The sequence below is a fragment of the Ostrea edulis genome, chromosome 5 (genome assembly GCF_947568905.1).
Source record: "Ostrea edulis chromosome 5, xbOstEdul1.1, whole genome shotgun sequence".
NCBI classification, from domain to species: Eukaryota; Metazoa; Mollusca; class Bivalvia; order Ostreida; family Ostreidae; genus Ostrea; species Ostrea edulis.
In genome coordinates, this window is record NC_079168.1 from 18,079,528 (window position 1) to 18,091,589 (window position 12,062).

Below are 12,062 nucleotides of genomic sequence, written 5' to 3' on the forward strand. Positions count from 1 at the left end.
ATTGATATTTGGATAGGCAATATGGCTCAAGTCCTCAAGATCAATCTTTTAGAACGTTTTATTATCGATATATTCTCATATGAAAATGTTGAAGTTTTAAATGTTCCGTCTTTTGCTGCAAGTTTGTTTGAAGTATTGTAAAATACCATTTAAATGGAACAGTGTTGACATGTTTAAAATGAGGGGTGAATAATTAGGTCTTCCTTCTAATGCATTTGGATTGATCATTATAAAGGCGCCTTTCCATCACGAGATTGTGAATCAAAATTAAAAGCATGTTCTTAAAAAGTTTACGTTAGTGTCGTGTTTTTGAGAGGATTCTTGAGATTTTGTCATCATGATTTATATCATTGGATTGATATCATGTTTTGAATAAAGATTAATACACATGTAAGTATATATATGTTTGCAGGAACACACGTGTTAACAAAATCTCTATTAAGAATTTAAGATTTAATAGTATGTAGTGATATAAACATGACACTTGACCTCACTTTTTATTACCTATCAATTTTTTGTTGAACATTTTGCATAACGTTTAGATCACTGCTATTAAATTGAAACATGATAATGATTTTTATATATGGCTGAAGAAACTGCTGCAATTTCATGGACTGTAAACAGCGATATTCATTTGATTGCATGCATTAGCAGTCCAAATCATTTGGATTGTGCTCACATGAAATCATCATGGCTGCTTTCTGGATTTTATCGTGTAGGAGTATTTATCTTCATGACCAGATCGGTATGTTTCCACATATTAAAACGTGTCGGCAATTTGCAGATACAAGGTTGACACAAATAAAGGTTGGGTTACCGTAATGGTGCTAGATGTCAAGTATGAATGCATGCAGTCAGAAAAAAATGTCAGAGTAGATCCACCACTTGTCTTTTTCAAGTTAGATAATTTTAATTCAGATGATGATGAACAATATTATAGACTGCAGTTGCCAGCCAAAGGGATTTTCTTGTTGCATGACATGATCACTGTAAAGCTTTTCCAAAAAAAATCCTGTAAAATCAATAGAAGATGCTGGTCTCTGGAGATTCCAACCTGATGCTGGTTTTACTGTGATGCTATTTAATGTGTGCACTACTCACACTAGAAATCATCAATTATTGAGTCCAGGAAACAAAACAATTCCCTATTCCATTAAAGTCTTGTCAGTGAAACAATGCCACAAACCCCTCCACCCCCTTCCTCCCAAACGTGTAAGAGAAGGGTAAAAGAATTGCTATTTTCATAATACTTCATCAGTTTCTTATTCTCTGCTATTTCTTCATTGATTAACCAATACTGTTGCAGAATCGGACTTCGAATGTTTTAGCAATGGAAAAAATATGTAATTGATTTGCAAGCTGTTGTGGTAAACAGTTTGAATGTACAGACTCCAACTCTTCAGGAATTTCTGGATGGTATATTCATGCCATCAGACTCCCATCCAACAGATGATGTGATTACTTTCTACCTTTGTCTCTCAGCCACATCAATACTGGTCCTTACATGTCTTCATAGATTTCTTTCATGGATAGGAAAATTGTGTAGCTAAGATGTAAGTTATGGTATATTTCTGGTTGTTTTATGAATCTTTTATGAATGTCTGTTAGATGTAGATTTTTAAAGAAAATAGGTTTTGGCTTTTACGGCTATTGTTTTCCATTGTCATGGATTTGTAAATGAGTATATCATGTAGAACTGCTTTTGTTAAAAAGTATGTGGAAGTCAATGATTATAAAATGTAAACAAAAAATGGCTTCTCTGTTTGCTCCACATTACAAGTCCATAATTTTAAGAGTACATCATGTACATGAGATTATAAGTTAATATACACTTGTAACGAGTATGAGACCTTTTAATGTTGGTACCCATTGAATAATCTTGTAAATGAAGAGATTACTTGCAATTTTTTAAGTTAATTTTATTGAATTTATAAGAACTGTCACAGGCCTGGATGTTGTGTTTTATAAGGTAGTGAAATATGTTGACACAGAAATGCATTTTAACATGCAGGCTTTTTCAACTTTAACTTTTGTTTCGACTTTTGCTGGTGAGATGCATCTGCCAGTAGTTTAGTGATTGATTTGTTGAGCGACACACTTTCTTATTGTCATTTCTTCATTTCCCCATCATCTGAAATAAGAGAATTATGGGGTTCATTTAGGTTGGCTAGTAACAGCAATTATTGAACTCTGCTGATTTTTTTTTTTTCTGTGCAAGGAGACATTTTATCTGCTACAGATCATCACTGCTTATGAAAATGTTCATTGTACTGTAGATTATGGTGATGACTGTTGAGAAGTGACCCTGCAGCTTGACCGGGCTACACGGTGACCAGTATGATTCAAGTGAGGAGACTTATACATGGACAACTGTAAGGATTGGACAGTTCTCAGGTAAACTTCATATAATATCCTGGATCATTGTCAGACTTCACTCAGACCACATGATTTATTCCTTCACATTGTGGTCAGATTTTGTATATATTTTTATAGGGAAACCTGAATTACCTTTTTGTTTTTCTAGAACTTTGTAAAATTCAGCAGATCTTCTAAATCTGCTACAGTTAGTGAAAATTTGTACTGAAAGGTATACATGCCATAAGTTTTAAGTTTATTGATTATTGATTTGGTGAGTTTGAGAATGACCAGTGAATTTTAGAGTATGTAGAATTGATGCTGTGTATTGATACCTAAGTAATTCTGGAAATGCATTACCCTGTAATCGCCAGGAAAGTTGACAATGGATCAATTAATCAATCAGTGTGCAATGTTACACTTGCTGTCATTTGCATTTTACTGAAAACAATGATGGAATTAACTATGAAGTAAGTTATGCTAACTTTTAGATACTAGGAGAACTAAAAAGTGATGAATTATGTACAAATGCTCAAGAGACTATACAAATGTCTTGTTTGAGACGGTTAACGGTTAACGTAGCAGTCCACATTGATGCAGAAACCTGGCTCAATGTTATCATGAAAAGGGCTTCTACCCTATACTGCCATTTACAATCTCTGAGGAATATAGCAGAAATCTCCATTTTATTTAGGTGATCTGCATTCTCAAACAGTAATTGAACTGTCTAAGTTTTTAAAGTACAATGGTTGTGTAATTTATATATATATATATATACCATTCTTAATATTAACCTCTACACAGCCATTGCTAAATACAAAAACATTATTGAAATTGGAAACATATGATTAAATTGCAACTTCCTTGATGCAAGTGGAAGATGGAATAATGTAAATTGCCTCATTGTTGTCATTTTATCAAGTTTCTGGTCATAGGTCACGTCTAGTAAACTTCATCATACTATGGGATGTTTTAATATCGAAATTTGTGCATCAATGTGTTTTTCAAGGTAAGAGAATGTGATTTGATTACTATATATAGGATATAACCTCACCCAATTAAAGTTAGGTTTGCATGAAAGCTAGTGTTTAATGGAAGATGTGCTCACCCAATTGAGTAAGGTTTGCATGAAAGTGTTTAATGAAAGATTTGAAATGACTTATTAATGGTTTACCTCTACACATTTATTAGAAGAATTGACTGTTTTTAAAATCCAGAGTAGGCATGAATTATTTCTGAATTTCAGTGATTGGGTGGTTTTGATTAGTGTGTGTTGAACTCTGTGAAATTGAAAGTTAGGATTTACCATGATCTCTGGTAGAAGTAAAGACTACAGTCATTAGATGGTATACATTTTCAAAGATGGAGTATGTAGAATCAGGGTAATGATGATAGTTGATAGTTCTTATAGATCTCATAGCACCTGACAAGTACCGGTATTTATAATCAGGGAAATTTCACGGGGGATTTTCCAGTTGAACAAAAAATTTTGAGGTTAAATTATGGAGCATAATGAATTCCTTTATTTTCTGTTATGAGTGTATTTTATTGTAAACATTTACAAATTATGTTTATCATAATTTTTTTTATACAATACATGTATATATATCTATGCAATATTCTTGATAATTTCAAAACAGCACAGCTATAAATGGTAAATCCTTTACAATGTATACAATTTTCTTTGGCAAGGTGTTCAAGTTACTGGTAAAGGTGTATGAAAACTCAAAGGTAGACATTGTGACCTGTTGATGTTTTACAGTTGTGACCTGAGCACTAATGCATTATGTGTGTAAGCTAGAACGCCCACTATAAAATATTCCTTTAAATGGCACTTCTCATGTAAGAATGGTAAACAAAAACCTCATGCTAGCATTTTGATATCTGGTTGTGTACAACAGTCAATCCGCATTAGTTTATATTGATTTTCTACATTGTGAAAATAAGCTTTGATGATGGTGGTGATGCATTCCCAGTATAATCTGATCAGGACTAGACATTTGGTAAATAAATGATGACCTTAGTCCAGAGCTTTTTGGCAGACTGGTTACCTGCCAGTGGCTGTTTTATTTTCCCCAAATGTAAGAGTGAAAGTGTGATGTACCGGTTTGGTACTCCATGCAGTCAGGAGGACTATATAACACAACAGCGAAGTCAGAGTCTTTCATAAAGCAGTAGAGTGGATGCATTCATCGGGCTGCAGTCTTTGTATGCACAATAAAAGTGTTTCATTGAAGACGGGGGAAACAAAAGGAAACTGTTGTATCATGACTTGCATAACTCGCCTAAAACTGGACCGAAATAGGAGTTACATGTGTGTGTGGTTCAGGAAGTTCTAACAAGGAAGTTAGGTGAGGAAGAATGTGTAGAAATGACCCTTTGTCATTTGTGATGTTTGATGTGTAGAAATGATTCTCATTTGTCAGGTTTGATAGAAAAGAGAAAGAAAAGGAATTGATTTTTATTTTTACAAGACAGATGAAATGAGGTCAGTCAGAGCCTTTGAACACTTCATGTATGAATAAAATTTGGTAAACATTAGCTCTGCAAAAATGTTTAGTCTGCAATATCAATGGCTTTATTGATGATTCAGGGTTGTATAAATAAAATTGCTAAGTTATTTGTGCTGGACTCCGATGTAAAGCTGCTAGGTTTAAAGTATTGCAGGATATGTCGTCACATTGCATTGATGAAACTATGAATTATTTAAGTTATCCCGTATTGTCAGTGCACAGTAAATGGAAATTTAAGTTTTAAATTCAAGGATTTTTTAAAATTAGTTGAAAATCCTTGATAGAAGTGACACATAATTACAAATTGTGACACGTACATTGATTATGTAGCCGAAGGTCTACTGCAATTAAAAGTAATTTAGTTTTTTGGTGGTTACCCAAGACTACTTGTGCTACAGAGTGTAAAAGGAAGCATTATCAATTGCCATTTAATGCCTTTCCAATTTTTCATGAAAATAGGTACATTAATTCCATGAAAATAGGTACATTAATTCCATGAAAATATGGCTTTAGATCATAATAGCATTGTTTATACAATATAATTTCTAAGGAAGGAAATTATTCAATATGCTTACAGGTATTACATGAAAATATAGATTTATTATCACATTCGCATCGAATAGCTTTTCTGACAGTGTTGTATGGTGTAATATTTGTTGGTAACTAATGTTATCAGATTTTGTAATCATGTGTGGTTCCATTTTGTTCAATGGTTCTGGAATTTCTGTTATATTTTGTGGGGATTTCAAAACATTTGCTATTTGGAGTTCAGGTTCCAGGACATGATCAAATATTGCAATGTAGATCTATTGGCAGATTGAAGGGAAAAAAACCCACTACAAAACTTTTGCCATTAATCCTTTGAATGGTTTCACTGTTTGAAAGTCATTAATTTAGATATCAAAGTAAACATTGTAAATAAATGATTATTTAAGTTATATGAGATGTTAATGTCTTAATGACCATTGCATTTGTTTGGAGTGTACATGAGAAATTATGGATGTAGAGAATTAATGGCTGGCTTATTCGGTTGTATGATCAAACAGATCAGCTGGCTAGCCCTGTCATGAATTTCAGTTTAGTAATACTGTTTTGTTTTATTGTTTCAGGTTGATTGAAACTGTAGGTAATGAATGCAAAGGATTCTGAGAGCAAGGTGGGTTAGTGATGATAACAATTTATGTAGATACACACTGTATGGGTGGACTCAAGTGAACTTACATTTTTGATTCTGAAAGACTATAGTTATTTGAAGAAGAGAAAATCTCAAATTTTTAGAAATAATAAATTTTCCGTTTTGAATCCTACTCAAATTTTCATATTGGCTGCTATACATGTACTAATACTTGTAAACAAAACTTGACTATATATAATTTCTGTTTTGATTGCAATGTTACAAATTAGAATCCGTTACATTTCAAAATGCAAATAGGATTTGAAAATGTTAGATCTATTCAGATGAAATTTTATTTTTATTGGGCAATAAAAGTAAAGTATGATCATCGATCTTTACTTGTATTGCAGGACACCTCTCCTATGCGAAGTAAATCAAAATATGAGAAGTTTCACAAATTATTCAAAACAGTGCCTCCTGAGGAGTACCCACTAAATGGTAAAGTATTCTTCAATTTGTCCATGTTCGGAGATGCATGTCAATTTGTTTATCATCATGAGATGTTTACCATATATACATTATGTAGTTTCCTATAACTTGGTTTTTGGGGGGTAAAATTTTAACTCTGAAGTCTATGCCCGACTTCTACGTGCATGCTTCAAATGAAACTTTTTTTCTTGCTGCATATAAACTTGTGACATTTGACGATGTTTTTAATACACTTTGTGACTGTCCGTTTAATCATTTAACATGATCATTTAAATAAACTAACAATTCGGAGTGTTTTCCACTGATTGCTATTGGTGAAGCTAAATTTGATTCGACATTGTTTCTACATGTCAATTAAAGTCAACACACGGCAATTTTGATGTGAACATTTCATGAAGAATGAGCCCAATTACCAGCAGTACTATTCTGTATTTCATTAATCATTGTATGGAAATAGTGCACCAGAAAATCACTCCATATTAAATTTTGCCAAATATAATATGCAGTTGTGTTTGATATGCACCCCCCATTTTGGTCCTGAAAATTGAGGAAAAGCGAGCTCACTTCATGTGTATAATACACAGCAAAAATTTTGACCAAGCGGTAATCTTGACTATACTTTGCCTTAATTTTCACTGAATGTTTTTGTTGAAATAATGAATTCTAAACAAAGAATAAGAATTTGCAAACCGCACAGCTATATTTTTGAGATAACGATCATCTTGATTTTTTACGTCACAGTAGTCTTCACAGAATATCTTTGGGAAAATACCTGGGTCCCTGTTATATTTGAAATAACATGTCCCAGAAAACGTTCTCCAAACAATTTAATCCTACAATGAATCAAAAGCTAAAATTTGAAACAAAGAGAGCTTTTTTCAAATAAGCACCATATAAACAGATATGTTTGTTTTACAAAATGATAGGAAAAGATATTTTCACATCATTAGTTTTTTCTTTTATATTTGTAAATGAGCATCACAATACTAAAGCACTAAATGGACGAGTTCATTGTTGATTAGAGGGGTTGAAGGTAAAGACATACTCCATAGCATACCTGAATCTTATGATATAGTAAATAAATTAATATATAATTCATTGAGCCAATATTAATGGTTAACTGCCCAAATTTAGTGAAAATAAATAAAGATGAATTTAAAAAAAAACCAAACAACAGTGAAATTACTTTAATATAAAAAAAAACCCAAAAAACTATTCATTAAGTTCCAACTACCAGGAGTGCATCCTGTACTTTGATTAGTTTCTGGTTTATATCTTTCTAACTGTACATGAGGCCTATACCCAGAGCAAGGACTATTAAGTCTCAAGTTTCAAGTTCTTATTTTTCTCATTCGCTGTTAACCCAACATAGAGAACATATTAAACATAATATTAAACAAGCATTCAAAAACAATATTCACACATGCACAAGTAACTCATATAAATATATATCACAATCTTTAATAAATAAGTACTATGATAGACTAGATACATTTAACCGAGAGAGGGGGGGGGGGGGGATTTACTCAGATTCAATATGTATTTTCACAATTTTTGAAAGTAATTTTTCATTTGTGGTTGCAAATAAATCATGGAATTTGATAACATTAGGTCTAGTATGAAATATTTCTGGTGTATGATGTCGCCTAATATCATTTAAAGCAGGACGAATAAAAATACAATGCATCTCATCTCCAATATCAGAACTGCAAATATTACATTTTCTTTGATTTCGATCTATATTTAGCCACCTTCCCGTTTCTATGGGTAATTTATGATTTGTGGTTCTAAACCTGGTTAATATACGTTGTTTATGTATTGAAATATTTGACAATATATATTCCTGACATTTAAAAGTATGATTGGTAAAAAGTCAGTAAAGTTATGCCTTTAGAAGATTCCATTACATTTAGATACCCAGTCTTCTTGAATAAACTGATTTTTCAATCTTCGTTTAATATGACAGATAATCCAGTTAGTATTCATGTTGTCAACATTATATAATTCATTAGACATTCCAGTCATCTAATATTTTCTTTAAATTCAAAAACCATTTTGGTTGACGTCCTTTGTGAAATTTATATACTAGAAATGTATATAAGTAAACATATAACACTATCAAACCTGGTCAATGCATTTGGGGGGGGGGGGGGGGGGGGGTTGTGACTCCAAAATATTTCACTGTGGCCTCCTTGAGATTTTATGGCTATACATATTTAGGTCATGTCTAGATCATGCCTTGCACACTGTGAGACCTAGGACATCAAACTTGGTCAGTTAATGTATCTTAAAGGGAAGATGTGCTCCAACTCAAAAGTGGGTTAATGTGTCCTCATTTTAGAATTTTATGGCTCACTGTACACATTCAATTGGTGTCCAGATCATAACTTGCAGATGATGCATCTTGGGGTAAGATATGTCATGAATGAAAAGTGGGTCATGGTGGCCTTATTTTGGAATTTTATGGTTATGTATAGTCAAACTGTGTCCACATCATACCTTCCAAACTGCAAGGCCTAACTGTCCAGTCTTGCTGTTAGGTAGAGAACTTTTACAGTAATGCGATTCCAATGTAGTTACCAATGAAAGCATAACAGATTGTGACTTTGAGTATGCATCATGTACAGCTAGTTTCAGGTGGGCGTATCCTGTCCCCAATCGGTGCACTTATTTTAATAAGGTGTCTGACGTGTTCATTAAAGTTTTCCTCACCATGCAGTTACACAAGTTATAAGTAGAGATTTAATTTTGATAGTTCCTTCGTTGCTTTGTCAACATTTTAGGAGCCCCGAATCAGTGAATTACAGACCTATATTCACCATTATCATTTATCAAACATTTTTTTCATTCATAAAAAGGCGATGTCACATATAAACCTATGCTAGAAATTATGTGCTGTTTTATCAGCAACATTTAACTTGAAATTATGCGATTGTGTCAGTGGATATTTTCCACCATGTTTGCTTTAATAATGACTCTTTATTGATGTTTAAAGAAAATGAAAAAATAAATATTCAATATTGACACATCTGCTAAATTTAAATAATCAAACATGTATGTCACTCAAAATATCCTCGATAATTTTCAATTTTTTTCTGTTTCATTTTGTGTGTTTTGGTTTTGTTTCCTGTTCTACATTTTAGCTACACCCATTGAAGTACATGTGTTATGAACCTGCCATTATAATCAACTCTGAGACTCATAAGTTCTTTTGGCCTGCAATGATACTTTGCATTATTTATGTTTGATAGAAATTTTTTTGGTACTGTTCATCTATGTATATTAGATAGATTGTAATGGCAGTGGTTTTGAAACTATTCTTACATGCCAGACTTATTTTAGATTATTTACCTGTCCTAGCAGTGAAATGTATTATCACTTTCTGCTGGTCAAAATTAAAATTTGGACAATGCTTATCAAAAACTCTACTGATGTGGAGGATTTTACTTTACAGATTATTCATGTGCCTATATAGGAGATATTTTGTTACATGGAAGTCTTTACATATCACAGAACTGGATTTGCTTCTACTCCAAGATTCGAGCCCGAGGCAGAAGGGTAGGTAATTCAAAATGCTCTGTTTAAAACACTGACCATCACCAACATTCTGGTGTCAGTATATTTATTGTTCTTTTTTTTTTTTCAAAATGAAATTGCATAGGATCCTTGGTATATTTGGTGTCTCTGTTTACATTTTCATATTGTGTGAAATTCGAAGCAGAATACCATTGTCATGCAAAAAGGGAATTTCTGTGTGAAAGCATTTTCATTGGAAAGTTTTGCTTTCTATTGCTTGATTGACTCGCACAGAAATTAATTACATATTTAGTAGGAATAAGTTGTAGCATTTTGAGTATTCACTTTTGTTTGGTTCTATGAATATTAAATTAATTAAATATTTAGTAGGAATAAATTGTAGCATTTTGAGTATTCACTTTTGTTTGGGTGTATGAATATTGGGCCAAAAGTGGATGATGCTTGGCCTCATTGATAAAACAAGCAAAATAGAATGTCCAATTTCACCGCAAGTTAGCTCTATGAACTGGCACTGAATAGCAGTCTGATGTTTTGTTAACATGATCACAGATTCGAAATGTGTTGGATGAGAGAAAATTCTTTTCTCAGATTTCGAAGTGAAGCTGTCCAAAAGTTGCTATCAGATCAATAAACACTTGTACATAATAGTAATACAGAGCTGTGAGCAAAACGATATTTTTTTTCCTCAGCGTCAGATTCCTTTAGAAAAAGTGATCAGCATTACACGAGAGAAGACAGCATTAGTGTTTCCAAATGCCATTGGAGTTCAGACTGCTGAAGAAAAGGTATGATGCAGCTAAACTACAGACTGAGTGTGTGTGTCTGGAGGCATGTCATTTGAGTATTGTACTGTTTGTGGCAATCTAATTAAAATCAGATCCTAGGATACGCTCACAATCGCTATAATAGGGTCTGACATAACCCCATTTGCTTGGAATATTCACAAGAACTATCAGCCAGTCAGATTGTTCCATACAGACAATGATGGCTATTCAGGCGGTTCCCGGCAATTCGTAAATAAGTTGCAGTAATCACTTTCCCCCGAAGTTTATTGCATACTATAAAATTGTTGTTTTCACATAAGGAATTCTAAACTTTCGCAATAATGTCGAATCTATTCCATTCATACAAATAACAAGACTTACAATATAAAATACACCCAAATTACTTATTTAACGCGAGGAATATAACACTAGTCGACGTAAATGGTGCATTGTGACGTCACCTCTAGCTGCGATGGTTTTTTTCAAACCAAATAATAGCAGCCATTTTCCTTGAATTGTGAACACCGACGACTTCATAGCCGACGCGCTGATTGGCTAACGTAAAGTTCACATGAACATGACCCCAAATCGGATTATGTCAGATCTTACGCAAAGTATACGGCGCGGATCTAAGAAGTTGGATTTTAATTAGATTGTTGTTGGTGGATTTCGAATGACCAGAGTTACCATAATTTATTTTTATTATTCCCTCACAACAGAGTTCTTGCAATATCAGAGTCTTGTTTTACATTTTCTCTTTGCTAGTCCTTTTGATCAGTCCTTCATTTTTAGCTCACTGAAGCTCAAAACTCAAGGGGGCTTTCCTGATCAAAATTTGTTCATCATTTGTCTGTCAACTATTAACTTTTCAAAGTTTTGACTTCTTTAGAACCACTGGGCCAATTTCATTCAAACTTGGCATAAAGCAAGGGGATCTGGGTTTTAATAACTAGGTCCCCAGTACCCCTTGCATGTCATAAATGGTGACTTAATGGGACGGCCCTTTGAATTAAACCACAAAAACCTAGGCCCCTTGTCACAGCGGGTGTGGTATGATAAAGATCCCTCCCTGCTCAAATGCCATAAGCGCTGAGCATAGGCCTAAATTTTGCAGCCCTTCACTGGCAATGATGTCTCCATATGAGTGAAAGATTCTCTAGCAGGACCTTAAACAATATACAACCAACCAACCTTGAGTCGAGGGAATTCATGTTTCTAAAATGAAGGACCATACCTTCAAAGAGGAAATAATTTTTAGGTCACCTGAGTCACTCGGGTGACCTACTGCTA

The 12,062-nt window shown here is 33.4% G+C and overlaps 1 protein-coding gene across 5 annotated transcripts in view; it reads left to right on the forward strand.

Moving 5' to 3' along the window:
* Window positions 1-12,062, forward strand: part of LOC125648974 (uncharacterized) — a 33,220-nt gene that overhangs the window by 6,151 nt on the left and 15,007 nt on the right. For 2 of the 5 annotated variants that reach the window (XM_048876063.2, XM_056166844.1), the window contains exons 2-6: window positions 2,277-2,394; window positions 5,978-6,024; window positions 6,393-6,480; window positions 9,926-10,029; window positions 10,698-10,793. In XM_048876063.2, the coding sequence (XP_048732020.2) occupies window positions 5,998-6,024; window positions 6,393-6,480; window positions 9,926-10,029; window positions 10,698-10,793 (315 nt within the window). In that variant the 5' untranslated portion in view covers window positions 2,277-2,394; window positions 5,978-5,997. Of the gene's footprint in view, window positions 1-863; window positions 1,554-2,276; window positions 2,395-3,272; window positions 3,365-4,286; window positions 4,707-5,977; window positions 6,025-6,392; window positions 6,481-9,925; window positions 10,030-10,697; window positions 10,794-12,062 lie in introns of those variants that run through there. The other 3 variants (XM_048876062.2, XM_048876064.2, XM_056166843.1) reach the window with 3 other exon arrangements.